At 34.3% G+C, this 24,083-nt stretch overlaps 2 protein-coding genes across 3 annotated transcripts in view; one reads left to right on the top strand and one right to left on the bottom strand.

The window, feature by feature from the left end:
- Positions 1 to 669: 669 nt before the first annotated feature.
- acer2 (alkaline ceramidase 2) overlaps positions 670 to 24,083 on the top strand; it is a 55,008-nt gene continuing 31,594 nt past the window's right edge. Inside the window, exons 1-3 of the mRNA XM_073907572.1 lie at positions 670 to 754; positions 1,619 to 1,704; positions 5,166 to 5,224. The gene's annotated coding sequence lies outside the window, so the exon portion shown is untranslated. The remainder of the gene's footprint in view (positions 755 to 1,618; positions 1,705 to 5,165; positions 5,225 to 24,083) is intronic.
- Positions 13,585 to 22,569, bottom strand: adcyap1a (adenylate cyclase activating polypeptide 1a). Of its 2 annotated transcripts, NM_001328496.1 has the most exons (7): positions 22,098 to 22,569; positions 21,826 to 21,921; positions 19,912 to 20,046; positions 19,583 to 19,687; positions 17,359 to 17,493; positions 16,781 to 16,901; positions 13,585 to 14,051 (listed from the first exon to the last, which is right to left on the bottom strand). In NM_001328496.1, exons 2-7 carry the CDS (start codon positions 21,918 to 21,920, stop codon positions 14,043 to 14,045), a joined length of 600 nt encoding a protein of 199 aa, NP_001315425.1. In that variant the 5' UTR covers position 21,921; positions 22,098 to 22,569; the 3' UTR covers positions 13,585 to 14,042. The 2 variants fall into 2 exon arrangements, with proteins under 2 accessions (NP_001315425.1, NP_690841.1); NM_152885.2 differs by lacking the exons at positions 13,585 to 14,051; positions 16,781 to 16,901 and having other exon boundaries at positions 16,991 to 17,493.

Genomic DNA, 24,083 nt, shown 5'->3' with positions numbered 1-24,083 from the left:
ATGTATGCCACAGTACTGTAGCATTAACTATAGTGGCATGATAAACTGTAATAAATACTATAGTATACTTCAGTTTTTACTACAGTAAACTGTGGTGTATTGTAGTAGTTGTAGAAAACTGCACAAAGCTATATGATAGTAGATGAGCTTACTTTGATGATGTTTAATGCCCCAGAAAAGCTTTCCAAGAGTCAATGAAAGCTTTTAAAATCATTAAAAGCTACTACTAATGTATTTAGTGCTTTAGAATAAATTGTGACGATATCTTGAATTAGTTTTTACCACAGATGCTTCTTCAGGTGTTTACCCGGAAGTACATTGACCTCTGGACTGGGGTATACCATGAAAATATCCCACTATTTGATTGGTGGTAGTTAATGTACAGTATGTCAGACCTCTGGATGTTTTTCCCCCCAGCATGATCCTGTTTTTGTGTTTCAATATCCCACCGTGAATTCATTAGCTCACCCTGAACACTGTGTTAAATGCCATTAGCCAATTAGCCTCCTGTAGGCTGCACTGTCACACAAACAGCATGAAGGTTCACACAAAGGAGCCAAGACTTACAAAGCAAAAATAAATCAATAATACATAAAATCAATTGTTTAAATCTTCGACCGCGATTATTGAAACGGACTCTGATTGGTTGTTAGAAACTGATTGATTGACAGTGCTATCTTGCCCCGCCCCTTTTAACATTCGTTATTTATGTCGCAGAGGAGATCCGTTTTTAAAGATGAAACTGAACGTCAAAGTAAGCTTATTTTTGTACATATATGCTTTATTTGTGTTTCCTTTAAACATAATTTGCATTTTTGCCTATGTTTGAATGCTCTGTAGCTGTTTAAAGTCTCAGAGAAATCAAAATGAAGGGTTTTTAGCATAGTGTTAGTGTTTATGTTAGCTTGCCTAATGCTTGCCAGATGCTACACTGGATTAGCCTAGTTAACTGTAGGAAGTTCGATAATTGGTTTAAAAACAGTATATATATATATTCTATTTTAAATATTTCCCAAATTATGTTTAACAGAGCAAGGACATTTTCACAGTATGTCTGATAATATTTTTTCTTCTGGAGAAAGTTTTTTTTGTTTTATTTCGGCTACAATAAAAGCAGTTTTAAATTTTTTAAAAAACATTTTTGGGACAAAATTATTAGCCCCTTTAAGCTAATTTTTTTTTTGTTGATAGTCTACAGAACAAACCATCGTTATACAATAACTTGCCTAATTAACCTAACCTGCCTAGTTCACCTTATTAACCTAGTTAAGCCTTTAAATATCACTTTAAGCTGTATAGAAGTGTCTTGAAAAATATCAAGTAAAATATTATTTACTGCCATTATGGCAAAGCTAAAATAAATCAGTTATTAGAAATAGGTTTATAAAACTTTTATGCTTAGAAATGTGTTGAAACAATCTTCCCTCCATTGAACAGAAAATAGGGAAAAAAATAAACAGGGGCGGTAGTAATTCAGGGGGGCTAATAATTCTGACTTCAACTGTATGTATATATATATATATATATATATATATATATATATATATATATATATATATATATATATATATAAATAATGGTAAAAAATAGATCATAATTAATTGATATTTCATTTCAGGCCCTCAGACATGCTGGAGAAGAAAATAATCAAAAAGGACAATCTGGGAAGGGACCGTATGTTAAACTAAAACCTCAATCAAAAAGGTAAATAACAGTGAAAAAACGGCGAGGAAAGAAAGAAAGAAGTTAAAGGGCTGACAATTAGAGCGAGTGACAGTGTTACAGAGGAAAGAATACTCCTCTCTGGATAAGGTCTCGGTCATTAGCGCTTGCTTTTTCCTTGCAAATGTTATACCATTGACATTTCCAGCAAAACGCAGTCTTTTATTCCACTATAATGACCTCCTAAAGGTTAATTATCCTGTTAAATCTCAAATCCTCACCCTTTACTGTCCTGATCAACTATCTTTTTTCATAACAAAGCTTTGTTGACAGCTCTCCGCAAAGCTCAGAAGTTTATATTAGTGCACGTTACGGTCCAATCAGATAGAGCTAAATTAGCTGAGAACTATATTGCTTCTCATATCACTGTACAAACAATGATACCAACAAGTACTGAACTTCTCAGAGAGGGATTTCTTCCTCTTTAACTGTTTGCTTTTCATTGGAAGTCAGTGTGAGGATTTGATTGAACTGTGGCCATAAATAGACTGTCTCCTTCATAACAGGATATTGCATTTTAGATGCATTTACAAATGGATCAGCAGTCATGTAACGATGCTAAATACATATTTGTGGCCAATTACATTGTGTTTATTGAAAACTTAGCAGTTTCATGTAGTGTTGTAAATGTAAAAACCAGACATAGATCAACATTTTTACCTCTGACCCATAATTAAAAGTAGATTCTGATTATCTTTAAAGAACAATTTAACTTAAACCATACAAAAGTTTTGCATAATTGATGATTGTCTAATAATATAAATCTGTTTGCATGAAGGTTGATGCACACAACACACACTTTTACACATTCTAGCCTAGGACCCAACTGATGACGTCAAACTGCGTCAGCAGATTAAAATATTCTGTATCATTTTAATATGAGGAGATCATCAGAGACTCACACACACACACCACAGGGCCTGTCAAAAGCATAGCTGTTTTTATAATAGTTTTTTATAATCCTTCTATTATTTTTAAAATGTTTTTAAATATTCCCAAGATTTACAAACCAAGAAATATACAGTAGTTACTATATTATTTATTTCTTCTGGGAAAGTCTTATTTATTTTAGGCTTTTTCATTTTTAAAAACAAATGAAAGGTCAATATTATTATCCCCCATTATATATATATAAATATATATATATATATATATATATATATATATATATATATATATATATATATATATATATATATATATATATATATATACATATATATATATATATATGTATGTATGTATGTATGTATATGTATGTATGTATGTATATATATATATGTATGTATGTATGTATATATACATACATATATATATATATATATTAGGGATGTAACGGTATCAGAATTTCACGGTACGGTAATACCTCGGTATGAATGTCACGGTACGGTATTTATTGAATCATTTACAGGAAAAAACAAAACTTATGAAAATACTCCAAAAAAGTGCCAAAAGTGTCAATGACACACAAATTAGCCATCTATCTGTAAGCTTTGAAACAGAAACTTCAATTTTAATAACAAAAAATGATTAAACCATGTAAAAAAATAAAGTTTCAAATTAGTATTGTTGAAAACTCATCACATTCAACATTTAATCACACTCAGCCCATCTACCCAGATGAGAGCTCTGCTAGTCGGACTTCTCATCAAGCATCTCCCGCTGGATCTAATCTCACTATATTTATTAAACGGGATATTTCATTTATCTTGTTGTCTTTATCTAACGACATATTCCCTGACTTTGGTCATTGGAATCTATTACTTGTTCTCAGGTAACGTGTTTTGGCTGAGCGCAAAGTTAATGATTAATGTAACCACGTACATTCTGTATATTGACTGATCGCTAGCCTTTATTTCCTCTAATGTATAAACTTATTGTATGTTATACTTTTAAAATGGCCATTATCGATTCTTAAAACTGATACTCAGCAAAAGAGAGGCTGTGTTTCGTATTTTCACTGAAATTGAAAGGAGGCAGTTGTTATCGGCTCCGTTTTGTTATAAATATCCTCATGCAGCACGACGCCTCAACATGTCTGCTGTCTAAGTTGCTAATATTAAAATGAAAATAGGCAGTTCCTTAAATCATGTTTACATTTTATTGTTGAGAAAGTGAAACAACGAAGCCAGGGTGATGTGAATGAAGTTATAAAGTACACTGTTCCCTTTAAAGATTTACCCGTGTCCTCCGTATAATCTGCTTTTCCATATCAAACTGAGAAGAAGAGACTGCAGCCTTGATCAAACTTGCGAAGTCTGAACTTACACGGAGATAATGCAGGACTGAACTGTGCGTGTAAAGCAGGTCGCACACCAGAAGCGACGCTCGGCTGCGCGCCGCGCAGCGCCATGTATTTTAGAATTCTAAACATAGGTTTCTATCAGGATACACACACCGGCGCCGCAAGTCGGCGGCTGTCGGCGGCGCCCGGCGACGGCTCAGGACGCAGTTCATTTTTCAGCCGCGCCACAGAGCGCCATCTGATTAGTTTCATGTTAAATATCATTCGAATGTGCGCGTCTGGTGTGCGATACTTTAATCTGTCATGTACGCGCCGTGTCGCGGCGCCGAGCGGCGCTTCTGGTGTGCGACCTGCTTTAGAGTTTTCCAGCTCTTTTCATCCCCGCTTCTAGAAGCACACTCCATTTCCGCATTACTGGATCTGTAGCGACAATAGACCGCAAGGGATGATGGTCAAGCATGGGCTGATGGGTATTGTAGTTTTCGCTATCTCCCGTTCGCTTCATTCGCCTGAGCAAATTTTCTCAGAAGACCTATAGTTTTACCGAGTCATGTGACTTCGGTAATATCGAAAAAAATTAATATTGCGGTATGACGGTATTTACAATACCGTTACATCCCTAATATATATATATATATATATATATATATGTATATAAATGTGTATGTGTGTGTGTGTGTGTGTGTGTGTGTGTGTGTGTGTGTGTGTGTATATATATATATATATATATATATATATATATATATATATATATATATATATATACATACATACATAAATAGAGAGGGAAGTGTTTAAAGTTAATAGAAAGACTATATTATATTATCAGACCTTCGAGTTTAAGTTAAATAAAAAGACAAATGTGTTTAGTCTTTTATTTGATAAAATCATGTTAGAGCAAATCAATTGCATTTAATTGTGTAAATAGTTTTTTTTAATTGGTGCTAAACAACTAAATTTAGTTCATCCAATGAATTATTTTTTTGAATGTGTGAGTGCATGTGCATCTCCTTAAAATCTATTAGACAATTTATACAATTTTTGTGGCCCCCCAACACGTTTGTTTGTCCTATTCGCAGTGCATTTCTGTATTCGCATGTGTTGTATTTTCATGCATGTGTTCAGTCAGAGCTTGATCAATTAATATTTACAATTTGCATCTCCATAAAATCTAATAAACAATCTGTAAACCTTTTAGGTACCCCTGACACATTTTCGTTTTGGCTGTGCTATTTGCTGTGCGTTTCTGCATGTGTTGTGAGTATTTTCATGCATAATACACCTATAAACACAACAAAAAAGAAGATAAAACTGGAACAAAGCGTTTTATTGTTTCGAAAGTCTAACAGTATTCAAGTACAATAACTGAATAAAATAAAAATAATTCAATAAAATTAATTATTAAGGTCACAAATGAAACAGTTTCTTATACCTGAATGCTTTTAAAATTATTATACAATCACAGGCATCAAAAACACATGCAAATGATGAATTATTATGCAAACTCTACAATGCATATCCTGCGATATATATATATATGTATACATATTCCTTCTTTAACCTATAGTTAAATCTTTAAAATTTACTTTAAACGGAATGGTGTCATGCAAAATAACTATTAAAACATTATATACTGTCATCATGTGTTGTGAGTATTTTCCTGCATGTGTTTAGTCAGAGATTGATGAATTAATGTGTATTATTTGCATCTCCAAAAACTCTATAAACTTTTTGGGGTCCCTCGACACATTTTTTGTTGTTGTCTGTCCTATTTGCTGTTCATTTCTGCATTTGCATGTGTTGTGAGCATTTCCATGCATACAATCAAGATTCAATTTGTGATCATTATACAATCACAGGGATCAAAAACATGTGCAAATGATGATTTATCATACAAACTCAACATTGCATATCCTTTAGTGTGACTACTACGAATGATCACATTGCGATATCGATGCTCAATCAGTATATTATGCAGCACTAGTTTGAACAAGCTGCAAAAAAAAAAAAAATGTTTGGAGTGCATGGCATAAGGACATTCACCTTGTGCTCTCTGTGATACAATAAAATAAAAACAATGCATTAGCTTACAATGTACAATGTATAATAATTATAATTGGTCCTGCAGTGCAAAACTGGCTATAAAGAGCCACAGCTTAATCACCACAGCTCTGAAGCAAAGGAGATATAAAATGAATGAGATGAGTGCAGCGAGAATGCCCCGTATGAATGTTTCATAAGGATGTTGGCGTCTCTCGTGAATAAAATGTGAAGAATTTGACAGTGACACCTTCTGCATTTGCTCCATCGATCACCTTCCGCACACTTAGCAGCATTTGCAGCCCACAAACACACACACACACACACACATGCACACGCTGGCTGTGGATATTAATAATTAAAATGGTCATTAAGGTCGTGATTAAGAAGAGGAGATAATGGAATGGGAGAGAACAGCAAGAAAGGAAAGAAGGAAAAAATAAATGCGAAAAGTATTGAAAATGTAATGAGAAAGTCCTAAAACTCTTGTTAAAATCATTACTGCATTATACTGGAAAATATGCAATGTACAATTTTTGAGGTTTATAATCACAGGTTTAACCAGTAAGTGTGGTAAGCATCTGCTTAGGATCACAGGAAATCTTGGACCCCCTCAATAAAAACCTAGAAGTTTCTATCAATTACAGTCATATTTCCCAAATTATGTTTAACAGATTCAGGAATTTTTCACAGTATTTCCTATAATATTTCTTCTTCTGGAGAAAATCTTATTTGTTTTATTTCAGCAACAATAAAAGCCATTTTTATTTTTTTTAAAGGCATTTTAAGGTCAATGTTATTAGTCCTCTTAAGCAATATTTTTTTCTTAATTGTCTACAGAACAAACCACTGTTATACAATAGCCCCTTTCACACAGTGATACCGGTAAATATCTGGAAAATTTCCGGAACAACTTTACCGGTATATTGAAAAAAGCGCTGTTCACACAGGCGAGGACGTTACGGAAATTTTCCGGAAAAGAGCATTCACACATCCATTCCAAAATACCGGTAAATTCTGACATCATTCACAACAAATGAGCTTTAAACGGCTGCGCTTGTATTTGTAAACATTTGACTAAATTACAAACTCTGTGGATGATCAATATTGTGAACAACTTTCGCAAGATCACTTTCGCATGTCGAGATGTTCATAATATGTGCGTGTGCAGGCGCTCACAGGCTGTTTCACAGGCACACGCAAAGCTTGAAGGTAAACAAACAACGGCTTATCATAAGCATCTCATCGATGATTATTTACACAGTTGGCATTAAGAAGAACATATAAACATGATCTGACTAACTTCTAGCAGCTAAATGTGTCTGGAAAAATATTCAAAGGCTTTTATCCTCACAAACTGCGCGGACGTGAATGCGTCTGACTGTTGTGATTGGCTAAAGCAGGTGTCTCACGTCAGCACGTTCTAGACGTTCACGCGCTTATTACGGTAATATTCCTTCTGCATTCACACAGCGCATCATTCCGGCAAATTACCGGTAATGTTACAACTTCTCTTTCCGGAAAATAGCCAGAACGAATTTACCGGTATTTTCAAAAAGGACCTGTTCACACATAAAACCTTTGGAAAGGTCTGTATGTGTGAAAGGGGCTAATGACTTGCCTAGTTACCTTAACTTGCCTAATTGACCTAGTTATGTAGCAAAACTCAGTCCAAGGCTCTCGAAAAATGTGGAAAAAGTATTAAAAAGCCTTTATTCTCTTGGCTAATCTTTAAAAACCTACGCGATTTGGCAGAGAGCTGCCTTCATCAGGGTAACAGTGATCAGGTGCATCTGGAGTTTCTTTTGAATGCTACGGTCTCATGAAAAATTAGAATATATAAACAATACTAAAATAATATATTAAACAACAATCATCCTTATTTCAGCATTGTATATTTATAAGAACGGCGAGGCAGTGGTGCAGTAGGTAGTGCTGTCGCCTCACAGCAAGAAGGTCGCTGGTTCGAACCTCGGCTCAGTTGGCGTTTCTGTGTGGAGTTTGCATGTTCTCCTTGTATTTGCGTGGGTTTCCTCCGGGTGCTCCGGTTTCCCCCACAGTCCAAAGACATGCGGATGCGGTACAGGTGAATTGGGTAGGCTAACTTGTCAGTAGTGTATGTGTGTGTGTGTGTGAATGTGTGTGTGGATGTTTCCCAGAGATGGGTTGCAGCTGGAAGGGCATCCGCTGTGTAAAAACTTGCTGGATATGTTGGTGGTTCATTCCGCTGTGGCGACCCCGGATTAATAAAGGGACTAAGCCGACAAGAAGATGAATGAATGAATATATATAAGAACAAAATCAAACATGGAGAGTCTCAAAAACCCTTTTGTATGAGGAACTACTTTCTTCCACGTTGGATTCAAATCATAAGCTGACAGTTAAACAGCTGAGCAAGCATCTTTTAAACTTTAGATCTGTAGTGTCTGCTTTTTGCTGGCTGTATGTGGGCGGAGTAATACACAAAGAGGCTGTACGGGTGCTGATATTACTTTAATATATCACGGCTATCAGCCAATCAGGTTCGAGAAACAGACAGAACTGTTGTATAAATATTTGTATATACATGTATAAAAAAACATGCGTGTTATACAACATATTTCTCAAATAATACATAATTTTCTCCAGCACATGTTCTACGCAGCGGATGCCCTTCCAACTGCAGCATCCACATCCACACTTACACACATACACTACGACCAATTTAGCGTACCCAATTTACATATACCACATGTCTTTGGACTGTGTGGGAAACCCGAGCACCCAGAGGAAACCCATGCAAACACGGTGAGAACATGCAAACTCCACAAAGAAATGCTCAACAAATAAGTACACCCCTTTTGAAAATGAATGTTTTTATCCATTTCCCAGTGAATGATGACAATAAATGTTGGTGCATTTAAACAAAATAGTTTTATTATACTAAAATAGGAGTCTAGTCATCGAACATTTTTGTAATAGAAAAATAATACATTTAATTTAAACAAGTTATTGCAAAAATCCCCCCAAAAAACACCTAAGTTTGCTATTTTTTTATGTTTCTCTTGATTTTTCCTGTTTATTATTATTTATTAATAAATCAATTTTTTTGTCAATGTATTAGTTGGGGTGTATTCATTTTTTTGAACCGTGATCTCTTTTTTTTTTTTTCTAGATTAGCTCTAGTTTTGGCTTCGGTACTGACTAATCTAATGTATATGCACAAATATATTATCGTAAAGCATCGTATTGAAAATATGAATATAAAAGAGTATAAGGTGGTTGAATTAAGACCCTGTTTGAAAGGGGAAGGCAGAAAGGAAGTAGAAAGATTTACCACACAAAACCCTGAGATTTCCCTTAAGACACTTTAAGTCATTCACACGCACTTTCGTTTACAGAAAGAGCATCACTTTTGTGGTGCCGTCTTTATTTATTATTTAAGATTTGGAAGTGGTGCGACCTATTATTTTGCTGTAACCACTGTAGTACTCAGCTTCATTTCATAAGCGACCACTTTTCATAGATCTTACACTGTCAGACTAACCTAAATGTCTGTAATGTAGTCCAGATTTCTGACAAAATATATATCTTTGCATGTAAAGCAATGCAGATTCTAGTTAAACAGAACACCAGAGGCAATAAATACCAACACATTTAGTTCCTTTTTACAGAATTTTTTATTACACTGTCAAAAAATATCTATAAATTAGCAGTTTTTCCATATTTTGTGATTTATGTTTTTATTTGTTATTATTCCCCGTATGTTTATGCTTTTGAATTGCATTATGGGAGCTTGATCTTTCTTCCAACATCATTCAACCTTGAAATGTTTAAAAAAGGTTACTTTTATTAACATTTTTAATAGTTTAAAGTGCTATATTGTCTGGGTTTGTGTTGTGTATTATGCTACAAAAACCTTAATAATATAATATAATATAATATAATATAATATAATATAATATAATATAATATAATATAATATAATATAACATAATATTTTCCCAGAGATGGGTTGCGGCTGGAAGGGCATCCGCTGCGTAAAAACTTGCTGTATAAGTTAGCGGTTCATTCCGCTGTGCCGACCCCCGATTAATAAAGGGACTAAGCCGACAAGACAATGAATGAATGTATAATATAATATAATATAATATAATAAAATAATGTAATTTAATATAATATAATATAATGTAATGTAATTTAATATAATATAAAATTATGTAATTTAATATAATATAATAACCAGTAATAAACTGCCAGTACATTTTCTGTTATTTTACAGACTCATTTCTCTATTATTATTTCTTATGCATTATATTATTTCAAACTACTAAAATGTAAATAAAAGCCACTTTGTTAAACTGTAGAGTTAAATTTTTCACATCAAAGGTCGACAGAGCAGAGATCAACATCTCATAATGCAATTCACAGGTCCATAAATAAACAGAAAACACTTTTTTTTTTTAATAATGAAATATGCAAACTGTTAATTAACAGATATTTTATACAGTGAAGATTATCAGACATAAATGTAACACCCTTAATACTATATATAAATTTACTCTTCCAGTATAACTAGCACTGCTTTAACAATGTCAATAAATAATATCTTGTTCAATAGTCATGATCTGGAGGTGTCTTGGCATAAAACACAGCAAAAATTAAGTTGTTAATATTTAAAAATGTACAATCATTGAACTCCAGTGTACCTGCAAATAATCCAGAGAAATTAAGAGAACAAAATAATAAGATGAAACAAGGCAGCGTGTATGTGGCCTTGACATATCTTAGCAGCATGAAAAATACAACCTTTATTGAGAAACTATTAAATGTAGAGTGCCAAGGAAGCAAGTCAACTAAAAAAAAAGTCACACTATATCTAATTTATTGAGGCAAAAGTTATAGTTAATGGTTCGCTAACAACTACTAATTATCACTAATAACTAATGGCTTATTACCAGCATATAATTAAGATATTAGCTGTTTATACTTATAAAGTACATATTGTGCCTGATCTTATTCTACATCCCTAATACAATATTTAAACCCAACTACTGCCTTAATAACTATTAATAAGCTGCAAATTAGGAGTTTATTAAGCTGAAAGTCATAGTTAATTGTTTGTTAATACCTACTAATTATCAATAATAACTAGTGGCTTATTACCAGCCTATAAGTAAGATATAGGCTGTTTATTAATATTAATAAAGCACATATTATGCATGATCTTATTCTACATCCCTAATACAATACCAAAACCCACCTTAGCAGCAAATTATGAGTTTATTGAGCCAAAATTCATAGCTAATGGTTTGTTAATCAATACTAATTATCACTAATAACTAGTGGCTTATTACCAGCATATAATTAAGATATTAGCTGTTTATTACTACTTATAAAGTACATATTGTGCCTGATCTTATTCTACATCCCCAATACAATACTTAAACCCAACTACTGCCTTAATAACTATTAATAAGCTGCAAATTAGGAGTTTATTAAGCTGAAAGTCATAGTTGTTTGTTAATACCTACTAATTATCACTAATAACTAGTGGCTTATTACCAGCCTATAAGTAAGATATAGGCTGTTTATTAATATTAATAAAGCACATATTTTGCATGATCTTATTCTACATCCCTAAGCCAATACCAAAACCCACCTTAGCAGCAAATTATGAGTTTATTGAGCCAAAATTCATAGCTAATGGTTTGTTAACAAGTACTAATTCTCACTAATAACTGGTGGATAATTACCAATCAAGAAACTTTTACTTAAAGGAAAAGAACCACCAAAATGTCTATATTGCAACAGAAACCCCATTTTTATGGTTATCAGACAACAATATTTATCTGGAGAGACTTTAAAGGAAATATTTTTAAATATGAATCCATCAAAAATTGTACATATTTTTTTATCAAAAGGAAACCTTAAAAAACTGTTTTAGATTTTTTTTTTTAATCTTATATATTGTCATTATTGTTATTTATGTATTTTACATTGGACATTATTTATTGCTGTTGATGACTTTTAATTGTTAGAATAGTTTTATAATTATAGAAAATTGGTATTTATAAAACGTGATAAACTTGATACATTTTCTTTTTGCCATGACGCAGCCATGGAAGCTGAAATGGCAATAAATTAAAACTCTCTCTCATTACCAATCAAGATATTAACTGTTTATGACTACTTATAAAGTACATATTTTACATGATCTTATTCTACATCCCTAATTCAAAACCTAAACCCAACTACTGCCATAACAACTATTCATTTAATTAATTTATTGAGCCAAAAGTCATGATTAATGTTTGTTAATAAGTACTAATTATCACTAGTATTTAGTGGCTTCTTACCTGCCTATAATTAGGATATTAGCTGTATATTACTACTTATAAACTATATATTTTGCATGATCTTATTCTACATAATCCAATGCAATACCCAAACCCAATTACTACCAAAATAACTGTTAATTTAATTAATTTATTGAGCCAAAAGCCATAGTTAATTGTTTGTTAACAAGTACTAATAATCACTAATAGCTTGGCTTATTACCTGCCTATGATTAGGATATTGGCTGTTTATTACTTATTTAGTACATATTTTGCATGATCTTATTCTACATCCCTAATTCAATACCTAAACCCAACTGCTGCTTTATTAACTAATAAGGAGTTTGAGTTTAATAGCTTGTTAATAGTGAGAATTGTACCTTAAAATAAAATGTGATTGGCCTTTTAACCCAAATTACTAAGCTTGGACAGTGAATTGTCTGAATGTTTGCTTGCGATCAGTCAACAAGCTGAATGTATTGGAGTCAGTAAAGGTCAGTGCGTTTGCCTGCTGTGCTGCAGCCACGCAGGGGTCCAGTGTGAGATTATTAGCTCTGATCTGTTCTGACAGGAACTAAAAGGTTCTCCTTATCCTGGTGTCTTTGCACTGTATAACACCAGTCAGCCTGGTGGGAGAAACACACAAATACACACACATACTGTAGACAGGTGTAGCTTTCCCTTTACATTTAAGTCACTTATGCATGAAGCGTTTTCTTTGCTTTTCTTGCGATTAATTTCACATTTTACTTCATTAGATTATTTTTTTTATCATATATGTGACCCTGGACCTCTAAACCAGTTGGTATATTTGTGGAAAAAGCCAAAGAAAAATGCATTGTATGATTTACAATTTTCAACTGTAAGCCAATTATTATTAAAATAATATTGTCAAATTATCTTCAGTGAACAAGTTAAGTAAATTTCCCTTTGTACATATATTAAAACTTAACTTTAAATGGTATTTTATATCGCTAAGTACTTAATTTAGAAAATTTATCAGCGATTTTCTCAATATTTTGATTTTTCTGAACCCTCAGATTCCAAATATTTGTTTCTCGGTCAAATATCGTCCAATCACATCAGTGGAAAGCTTATTATAAATGGATAAATGAATGAATAAATCACAATTACCAAACATTTACACTTAAAACTGGTCTTGTGGTCCACGTATATTCTGGCATTTGGCTTTGAATGTAATGCAGACAATATACATCTCTTTCCTCGTAACTTATGAGTTTCAAAGATTAGACGGAATTATGTTGTTTACAAAAATTTATTCATACAAATCTTACAGCACAGTTGTTGTTTTTTTTGTTTGTTTTTTATCTCGTTTTTTTTTTCCTTACATATATATATATATATAATGGAGACCCTGTGTGGCTCCCATGTGTTATAGCACTAATGATCAACACAAGACACAGAGCTCGATCTCAACGTTTAAGTAAGGCTTCGGGCACAGTTTCTGCACACAAAATGAATTTCAAGATTGGTCATGTTTAATGAACGCTGTACAGATACAACACACTATGCATAGAGAAGTTAACCGGAAAGGCAGAGCCGGGTGGCATGTTAACCAATTATGTTATGTGAGAAATATTTGGGAGACGTGTGAGCAGGTGATTGCAGCATTTGGAGGGCCACTAATGTGCCATCTGAAATTGGTGGCCATTTTAAAGATGAAGCAAAGGCACCCAAGCCGCTAGCTGCCTCCTGTGTCACAAAGCCTGCAGGAATTAAACACAGATTGATTTCACACGTTGGCCCTTTTGCACGCAAACATACATGTAGACAGATATGCGAGTACACTGTAAAACAATTATACAATCAGAAAGTCATGATGGGATGGGTTTTATATAAGGGAATCAGATTTCAATCAAGTCAGCTTAAGAGTTTAAGTTGAAATGACTTGTGAAGTTAATTTGACCCAACTTTAACGATTGATAGCATCATTTTTTTACAGTGTACTTCACTAACAATTTTAGGCATATATAATGTTGTCACATACTTCCAGATTCAGGGTGCACTCTAAAAAAAAATGCTGGGTTGTATTAACCCAATGTTGGGTTAAATTTGGATAAATCCAACCATTTGGTTCATTATTTGTTTCCAATTACATTTAAATAAAACATTTGGGTTTGTCCATTTGACCCAATATTGGGTTGATAAAACCCAGCATTGTTTAGTGTAAGTTGTAAACTTGGTTTTACCTCATCATGACATTACCTTTCATTTAACTTTAATTAACTTGATTAAAAAATTAAGTCTTGAATGCATAAGGGATCAATACAGAAATTCAATTCAACTGTGAAATTACAAGTATTACACTTTCAAAAATACTGGGTTCTTGTATCCCAACGTTAGGCCAAATATACAGACAAACCCAAATGGTTGGGTTTGTCCATATTAGATCAAAAGTTGAGTTAAAACAGGGGTGTCCAAACTCCAGTGTCCTGCATATTTTAGTTCCAACCCCAATTAACCACACCTAAACCAGCTAATCAAGCTCTTACTAAGTATAGATCATTTCAATGAGGTGATATCACTGGTTTGTTGCCAAACTATTTCATAACTGTAACAGGAGCCAATTTAATCATATCTTAATGTTAAAACGGCTGCCATAGCATTATTTATAAATATGTGGAGCTTTTTGGATTCTTAGAAGCTTTGGAAATTAAAAAAATGTAATAAAGGAAATACATTTGGACCATTGTTATTGTTTACATCCCTCAAAATGGTCTATACTGGAAACTTTCAGGCAGCTGTGTTGAAGGAAGTTGAAGCTTAACTATGCAGGATGGAGTTTAGACACCCCTGAGTTAAAACAACCCAGCATTTTTAAGTGTAGCCAAATAAACAACAGAAAATGGTAACTCTGAAATTTGAAATGCACGGACAAATGTCTATATCGATACAGTTTTTGTTAGTCAAAGAAATTAAAGTATGAGTGATTTGAGACAGGTGCATGGTGAGAGCTGTGGAATTACAAGTACTACACTTTTATAAATGATGGGTTGTTGTAACCCAACATTGGGCAAAACATATGGACAAATCCAAATGGTTGAGTTTGTCCATATTAGACCCAACGTTGAGTTAAAACAACCCAATATTTTTGAGTGTAGCCAAATAAATGACAGGAAATGATAACTCTGAAATTAAAAATGCACAGACAAATGTTTACATCGATACAGTTCTTGTTAGTCAGAGAAACACAGGTATGACTTTGATTTGAGACAGGTGCATGGTGGGACCTGTGGAATTACAAGTACTACACTTTTAAAAATGCTGGTTTGTTGTACCCCAATGTTGGGCCAAATATACGGACAAACTCAAATGGTTGGGTTTGTCCATATTAGACCCAACGTTGAATTAAAACAACTCAATATTTTTGAGTGTAGCCAAATAAATGACAGAAAAAGATAACTCTGAAATGCAAAATGCACGGAAATGTCTATATTGATATAGTTTTTGTTAGTCAGAGAAATAAAAGTATGAGTGATTTGAGACAGGTGCATGGTGAGAGCTGTGGAATTACAAGTACTACACTTTTAAAAATGATGGGTTGTTGTAACCCAACGTTGGGCCTAATATATGGACAAGTCCAAATGGTTGGGTTTGTCCATATTAGATCCAAAGTTGAGTTAAAACAACCCAATGTTTTTCAGTTTAGCCAAGTAAATGACAGAAAATGGTAACTCTGAAATTTAAAATGCACGGACAAATGTCAATATCGATACAGTTTTTGTTAGACAGAGATACAAAATTATCACTGATTTGAGAGAGGTGCATGGTGAGAGCTGTGAAATTACAAGTACTACATTTTAAAAATGCTGGGTTGTTGTAACCCAACATTGGGCCAAATATACGGACAAACCCAAATAGTTGGGTTTGTCCATATTAGACCCAAAGTTGAATTAAAACTACCCAATATTCTTGAGTTTAGCCGAATAAATGACAGAAAATGGTAACTCTGAAATGCAAAATGCACAGACAGTTTTTGTTAGTGAGAAAAACGAAAGTATGACTGTAATTTGAGAGAGGTGCATGGTGAGAAAGATAGGATAGAAAATTGTGGGGGGAAAAAAGAAGAAGAATCACAAACCACTGACTAATAAATTGTAATACACAAGACACAAATTCACAGACAAAGACTTTAATTCTTTGGTGAAGATTCAAAAGGCAACAAAGGCACATTCAGTAAAAGTCAGGAGGAAGTGGAAAGTGTTTAATCAATTAAGAATGCTGAAGATGCCATTTAGATCCAGCGTTATTTGATCAGTTACAGGCTAAATATTTCAGAACAGAATCAAAGGTAGAGCATTACTAATAGTTAAAAGGTTTGTGCAAGAGATGAATGACTTGGATTTAAGCCAAAGATGGGAAGTGAAGAATTTAATGTGAGTAAAAGCGTATGAACAGAGCGAGAGACAGCCCTCTGAGCCTTATAAAAACTCACCGGGAATTCAGAAGAAAACTGTCTCAGCCAATCCAACAAAAAAGCCTCAATCTCATCCTCATCCGGGAGCACACCAAAGTCTACGTCTTGTAGAAATTGGTGCAAATCTAAGTCTTCAGGGCTGTTGTAAATAAAAACACTTCTTTCTTAATGTCAGGAGTGAAAGAAGGACGGTTTCATTCAAAGTAGTCATTGAGACTATTTATTTACTCATATTCAGACTGATGTATTTAATAGACAGTGTATTGGAGCAAGCATGATAAACAAACAAGTGAATAAATAAATAAATAAGTAGTATAGTTAGATTTGTTCAAAGTTCAGACTATACGACTGATTCACAAGGCAGATTGTTGCATTGTCAGGTGCGTCAGTACAAAAGAAAAGCAATATTATTATCAAAATATTCATTGTAATATCTTTACTTAATACATAAATACACGTTTAGAAAGGACACAGGTCCATAGCCTTAATAGTGACTTGCTACAGGAGCTGTACATTGATGGTTAGAGAGAGACGCATTTGAAAAATTCTACAAATAAGCGAGCCGCCGTCCTTTGCTTCTATATCTCTGTCTATACCTTTTGCCAAGGACCGTGGCCAGATACTTCTTCACGGCCATTTGCTTCCGGTAGCGACTGTAGCTGTCCGTGAAAACCCCGTCCGAGTGACGTTTTGAGAGTGGTTCATTGTCGTCTTCTGTTGTGCTCCCTCCTCTGCGTTAGAGAAATAGGACAAAGCATTCAAGAAGCCATCAGAAACACCCGAACACAGCATTTTGTGTTTGAAATAAGTCTAATAGACGTCTAAACATAGATGGCTCGGCTAAAACAAGGCTAAATTGGGTCTGTCAGTTAAAATTTAGTACACGTCTAGGAATATTACACAATAATGACAACCCATGTGGCGGCACGGTGGCTCAGTGGTTAGCACTGTCGCCTCACAGCAAGAAGGTCGCTGGTTCAAGCCTCGGCTGGGTCAGTTGGCAGTTGTGTGGAGTTTGCATGTTCTCCCTATGTTGGCGTGGGTTTCCTCCACAGTCCAAACACATTAACTCAATTGGCCGTAGTGTATGAGTGTTTCTTGAATAAGAGTGTATCTGTGTTTCCCAGTGTTTGGGTTGCAGCTGGAAGGTCATCCACTGCGTAAAACATATGCTGGAATAGTTGGCGGTTCATTCCGCTGTGGCGACCTTTGATAAGCTAAAGGAAAATGAATGAATGACTGTGAAGTCTATCTTTTTATTTGATGCCTTTTGGACTCTTCTTAAACGTCTATTAGATTTTCACTGACCGCCCAAATTTAGCCCTGTTTTAGCCAACCTGCCTATGTTTAGATGTCTATTAGACATCTATTAAATGTTTGGTGGCAATTATGTGATATTTGTGTTTGGATTTAAGTGAGGTAATATAACTGAAACTATATATAGCTAAATAATTTGTGTGAATATTGAGGGTTAGGCAGTTAGGCATGGGCTGGTATAAGATTCTGACGGTGTGATAACCTTGGATAAAAATATCACAGTTTCGCGGTATTGTGATTACTGCTTTAAAATATATTCTTTTTAAATGTCTGGGTAAAAAAACAAAAACTTGTTTTCCTTTTGAACACAATATATGTTATTAATATATGGGGAACATTTAAACTATTTTAGAACAGTAAATGTGTCAGGCCAAATGAATTATTGACTTCTGCTGTCTTTATTTGTTTTTTAAAACGGCATATTTTCTGCCGGAGATATTGTTGTCCTAAAAAAATTTAATAAATAAATAAAAAATCTTACACATACCTTAGGAACGGTATGGCCAGCCTGATCTCACGCGAAAACATAAGTATTTTAGTTTTGCCAGTTTAGTGGCTAGTTTAGTTTTACAAAATTGTACTGTTTTAAAAAGAAGGCGTGGCACCTAACCCCACCCCTAAAACCAACCATCATATCGGGATGAACAAATCCTACTAAATTGTACGAATTAGATCGTACAATTCATACAAATTAGCCACTAAATCAAAGAGTTACGAATTGCCGTGAGATTGTGTTGGTATCGCAGAAAATCTTGACGATTTTAAAACCTTGACTTTTCCAAACCACGGTATACTTTGAAAACGGTTATCGTATGCCTATAGGCACAGTTATGTTAATTTACTCATTGTTTAAAAAAAAGTTGCAAAATTCCCGCGTTTTGCATCTGCGTCGAACACGTTCTATTGGACCAATTATTTATTCTTCCATGAATATAAAACTGAATCACTGAAAGTCTTACTGAAGGTCTACAAACCTTAAGGAATACTCTAATCAACAAATTAATTATGTGAAACCGGAAAAAAATATATAAAGTACATAAAAGAAATGACTAAAATATTTCCAAGTAAAATAAATATAAGCTACTTATATGAGAGTTAGGTAAAGAGAGCATTCAAGACAAAGCACTCAAGCCAGAACACCGGAGAAACACTCTTTCAGAAAGAGTCGTAATGAGGTAATATCACTTAAACGCATTTGTGTTAATAGTCTAATGCGTTTCAGAGGTCGGTTTAGTTGCACCTTGCGTAAAAACTTCCCGCGTTCTCAAATCGAACGTTTTAAAGTGCAGAATCGAACACGTTCTATAAGCGCGCCTTTTTCCCTCTGTTGATGTCATGAATGTCGAATTTTCGACAGAAATAAAATTTATTGAATGTCTAAACCCTGACGTAACATTCGAAAAAGCATAGTCTAATGTAAACAAAGACCTATAAGATAAATTAAGACATATAATGGATAAGTAAGAGAGAGAGAGATTAAGATGAAGATATAGTCTTTCTTACCCAACACGTTTTGCCATCAGTGTATGCAGGTACTTCCTCGCGGATAACTGGCCGAGCGCTTTCCTGTAGGCTTTATTAAACATCCCGTCAGCGTGCCTTTCCAGTCTGCGCGACAAAACGGCAGATTGTACAAACACGTAGAGATGCAAAATTAATATCTGTCATCTAATAGAACATCACAGTTGTCATGACTTTTCAGTCTCTCCAGTTCATGTCTTTGCATAAATCAGCAGGTGCACCAAATGCCTTAACGCAGAAAAACAGACCTGACCGATTACAATGATAAACATGCCTGCAATGGGAGTGTGGAGGTAAAGTATGAAGATCACCTTTTTGATGGAGGACTAAATAACGTGTATGCGTCTTCAGTGACTGTAGGAGAGCTTCGTATAGTGATCTGGTCACTGTCAAATGTTACATCCGTTAATGAGTTTCCCTCCTCATCAAATCCTGCAGTCTCCATTCTAGAACAAGACATCAAGGCATTTCATTTGTAAAAGTTACTTTAGCTATTAATGTGAAATAGATCTAGCTGACTGCACTTTTAGTTTCAACTAATTAAGGCCTTGCATTAAATATTTAAAATGCATATATTAGGCTATTATAGATAATTCAACAAATATGTCCCCAAAATGGATATATTATGACTTATCGTTTCCCTTTCGTCTGTGTAAACTGGTTTTAACACACTCGTTGAATGAAGTCCAATAGAAATGAGACTATTAGAGTTTCTTAGAATTTAGAAATAAGTGACTAGACTTTAAATATGAGTTTATCCTGCTAATGAGAACCAAATATGATTAACTGATTGATTCGTGATCATTTTAAAGCTTATTTTAGATTTGATATAGCCTAAATTATGAGATTATTTATGATCATAATGTCAGGTTATTCCAAATAAAACAATAATAAATGAAAACGTCTATTTTAAAAAGGGATAATTCACCCCAAAATGAACATTTACTCACTGATTACCCCTCGTGTACATTGTAAAAATTCCTAGTCGCCTTGAATTTTAAAGCTGAATCAGATTAACCTTATGAGTCAATTGAACTTATGTAAAACTGATTTAAAACTGCTTGCATAACTTATACAAATTAAGTTATAACATGATCAACTTAGTTTAATAAGTTACAATGCACTAAAACAGGCTGTCATGACTAAATGTTCATATTCTTTGTACAGTGTAGTTCCAAACATTAATTTCTTGAACAGAATCTGTTTTGAAGTAAGCTGAAAGCATTAAACCATTGATTTTGTTAAAAAAAACAAATAGGCTATATGGGACTCGATGGTTAGAGGTTTCCAGATTTCTTCCAAATATATTATTTAGTTTTTTTTTTAAAAAGTCAAAGAGGTGAAAGGAGGAAAAAGATGACAGAATTTTAATTTTTGAGTGAACTATGCCCAATTCCGTGATATTAACTCACATGAACGCAGTTGGGCTACTTAAAATTTCAGTTAGTTCTCAGCGAAATGTGTTCAAAGTTATAGGATTGAATATTTGTCAAGCTAATAACTTCTTTATTCATCAAATAGTTATTTGTTAGCCACATGTTTTTAAGAAAGGTAAAAACCTGTGAACATTGATTTTTTTTATAGGAAAAACAAATATGCAATATGGGAATCAAAACATATTACTTTGTGTTTAAAATAAGAAAAAAAGGTAAAGACAGGTGAGAAAATGAGAGAATTAAAATGTTTGAGTGAACTATCCCTTTAATTCCGCGATGTCTTAAATCAAGCTACTTGCATTTTAATTCGTCCTTAATAAAATGTGTTCAGAGTTACAATATTAGGTAATTGTCAAGCTAATAACTTCTTTATTAATTATAGTTATTTATTAGCCAAGTGTTTTTAAGAAAGCTAAAACCTGTAACCCTTGACTTTTATAGGAAAAACGAATATGCAATATGGGAATATGTTTATGTTGAGGTTTTCGGCTTTCTTCAAAATATATTAGTTTGTGTTTAAAATAAGAAACAAAAGTTTTTAACAGAATTAATTATTTTGAGTGAATCAATTTCCGCGATATTACTCACCTGTCTTGAATAAGCTACTTAAAAATTTCCTCAGTAAAATGTGCTCAAAGTTATAATATTATATTTGTCAAGCTAATAACTTCTTTATTCATCAAATAGTTATTTAATAGCCACGTTTTCACCGCTTAAATAACGTTTCTCGTGATCTAAACTCCAAATCCTCGCCCGTGCGTTGATATCAATGAAGCTCCGTATGCGTACCTGATTTTCGGGTAACTCAGAGGCGAACACACATTGCATTGAACTAGGAGCCCATAGATGAGGAAAGCAAGAGTCGTTTTGCTGCTCGTAATCATTCTGTAGAATAAAAACATCCATTAGTACCATATTTCTGTCTAAAAAGCACTTTCAATCTTGGATATTCCTGTGTAATAATCTAGTATAGTTGTGGTTTAACTGTTTCTAATTGCTATAAATGAAGTACGATTCCCAAAATCAAGAATTAAAATATCTGGCAGAAGTTTTGCATTTACCTGCGGCAGCGGACGGATGCTGTCCAATGTAGGCTGCGTCCAGAATGAGATGAAATTCTCCAGCTCTCTCTCTCTCTTTCTTTTTTCTCTCCCAGTCTTGCTCTTTAAACTTTTCAACGCGTCACTTTGTTACCCACAGCGTCTGGATCTTTCCTTCCTCTCTCTCTCTCTCAGGTCTTCGTAGTCGGACGGATTTGAGGCGAGATATCGTTTGTCTTCATCTCTCATTACAGTATCGCGAGTTTTATTCTTCCAGCTCTTACTTATGCACCGTTTCACTCCCCGCGTTGGAGATCGCGTCGATCCACGTCATCCTCCTTTACTATGGAGACACGACCGCAATTTCCCTTCTTCCATATACAAATATAGACCCAAATAAGTCTAATTAGGAGCCAACTGTACTTTCTGTGCTTAGATTAATTTTTTTTAAATCGTCACATAAAGATAAACAGATTGACTGTTTGTCGGTTCAGTCATTTATTTTTCAGATATTATAAAACAATCCCATTTGTAAAAGGAAAAATGCAATTATTAAAAGCTTTTCACATGCATCAATCTTTGTGTTGCATTTATAAAAACCGATTTAAAGTTTTCAATGCTGCAAGTCAAGTATTTTATAAAAGAAACTGAACTCTCACCTGTCCAGTTTGCTTAAAAAATAAATGAATAAAATTATATATATATATATACAAACACACACTCAACTGCCACCTTATTAGGTACATCTAATTAAATCAATTTTTTATGCAAATTAGGCATGTACACCTGGCCAAGGTGATCTGCTTCAGTTCAAACTGAGCATCAGAATGAGAAAGAAAGGAGATTTAAGTGACTTTGAACGTGGCATGGTTGTTGCTGCCAGACGGGCTGGTCTGAGTATTTCAGGAAATGTTGATCTACTGGGATTTTCATGCACAACCATCTCTAGGGTTTACAGAGAATGGTCTAAAAAAGAGAAAATATCCAGTGAGCGGCAGTTCTGTGGGCGCACATACCTTGTTGATGTCAGAGGAGAATGGCCAGACTGGTTCCAGCTGATGGAAAGGCAACAGTAACTCAAATAAGCACTCGTTACAACCAAGGTCTGCAGAAGAGCATCTCTGAACACACAACACGGCCAACCTTGAGGCGGATGAGCTACAGCAGCAGAAGAGCACACCGGGTGTAAGCTAAGAACAGGAAACTGAGGCTACAATTCACACAGGCTCACCAAAACTGGACAATAGAAGATTGGAGAAGCGTTGCCTGCTCTGATGAGTCTCCATTTCTGCTGCCACATTCGGATGGTGGGGTCAGAATTTGGCATCAAACATGAAAGCATGGATCCATCCTGCCTTGTATCAACGGTTCAGGCTTGTGGTGGTGGCGTAATGGTGTGGGGATATTTTCTTGGCACACTTTGGGTCCATTAGTACCAATTGAACATCGTGTCAGCGCCACAGCCTACCTGAGTATTGCTGCTGACCATGTCCATCCCTTTATGACCACAGTGTCTCCATCTTCTGATGGCTACTTCCAACAGGGTAACACACCATGTCATAAAGTGCCAATGAACTCAGACCGATTTCCTGAACATGACAATGAGTTCACTGTACTCTAATGGCCTCCACAGTCACCAGATTTCAATCCAATAGAGCACCTTTGGGATGTGGTGGAACGGGAGATTTGCATCATGGATGTGCAGCTGACAAACCTCTAGCAACATCTCCTAGGAATATTTCCAGTATCTTGTTGAATCTATCCCACAGAGGATTAAGGCAGTTCTGAAGGCAAAAGGGAATCCAACCTGGTACTAGTTAGGTGTACCTAATAAAGTGGCCAGTGTGTGTCTATATATATATATATATATATATATGTATGTATATACTGTATAGCAACAGCTTGTGTAACATACAAAATTAAGTTAGAGCATGATTAACTTAGTTTAATAAAGTTAGAATTAATCAAAACATATGTTGTCATGACTAATTGATCATATATTTGTTT

This window comes from Danio rerio, chromosome 7 (assembly GCF_049306965.1).
Source record: "Danio rerio strain Tuebingen ecotype United States chromosome 7, GRCz12tu, whole genome shotgun sequence".
NCBI lineage: Eukaryota > Metazoa > Chordata > Actinopteri > Cypriniformes > Danionidae > Danio > Danio rerio.
Note: the sequence above shows the minus strand (reverse complement) of the source record. Positions and strands in the feature narration are given on the sequence as shown.

Bases quoted from the DNA above. Each gene is read 5' to 3' on its own strand.
- adcyap1a (NM_001328496.1), bottom strand. From the start codon at position 21,920: ATGATTACGAGCAGCAAAACGACTCTTGCTTTCCTCATCTATGGGCTC. The intron at 19,688-19,911 runs GTGATCTTCATA...TTTGTCGCGCAG, and splicing joins TTTAGTCCTCCATCAAAAAG to ACTGGAAAGGCACGCTGACG. The intron at 17,494-19,582 runs GTAAGAAAGACT...TCTCTAACGCAG, and splicing joins CTGATGGCAAAACGTGTTGG to AGGAGGGAGCACAACAGAAG.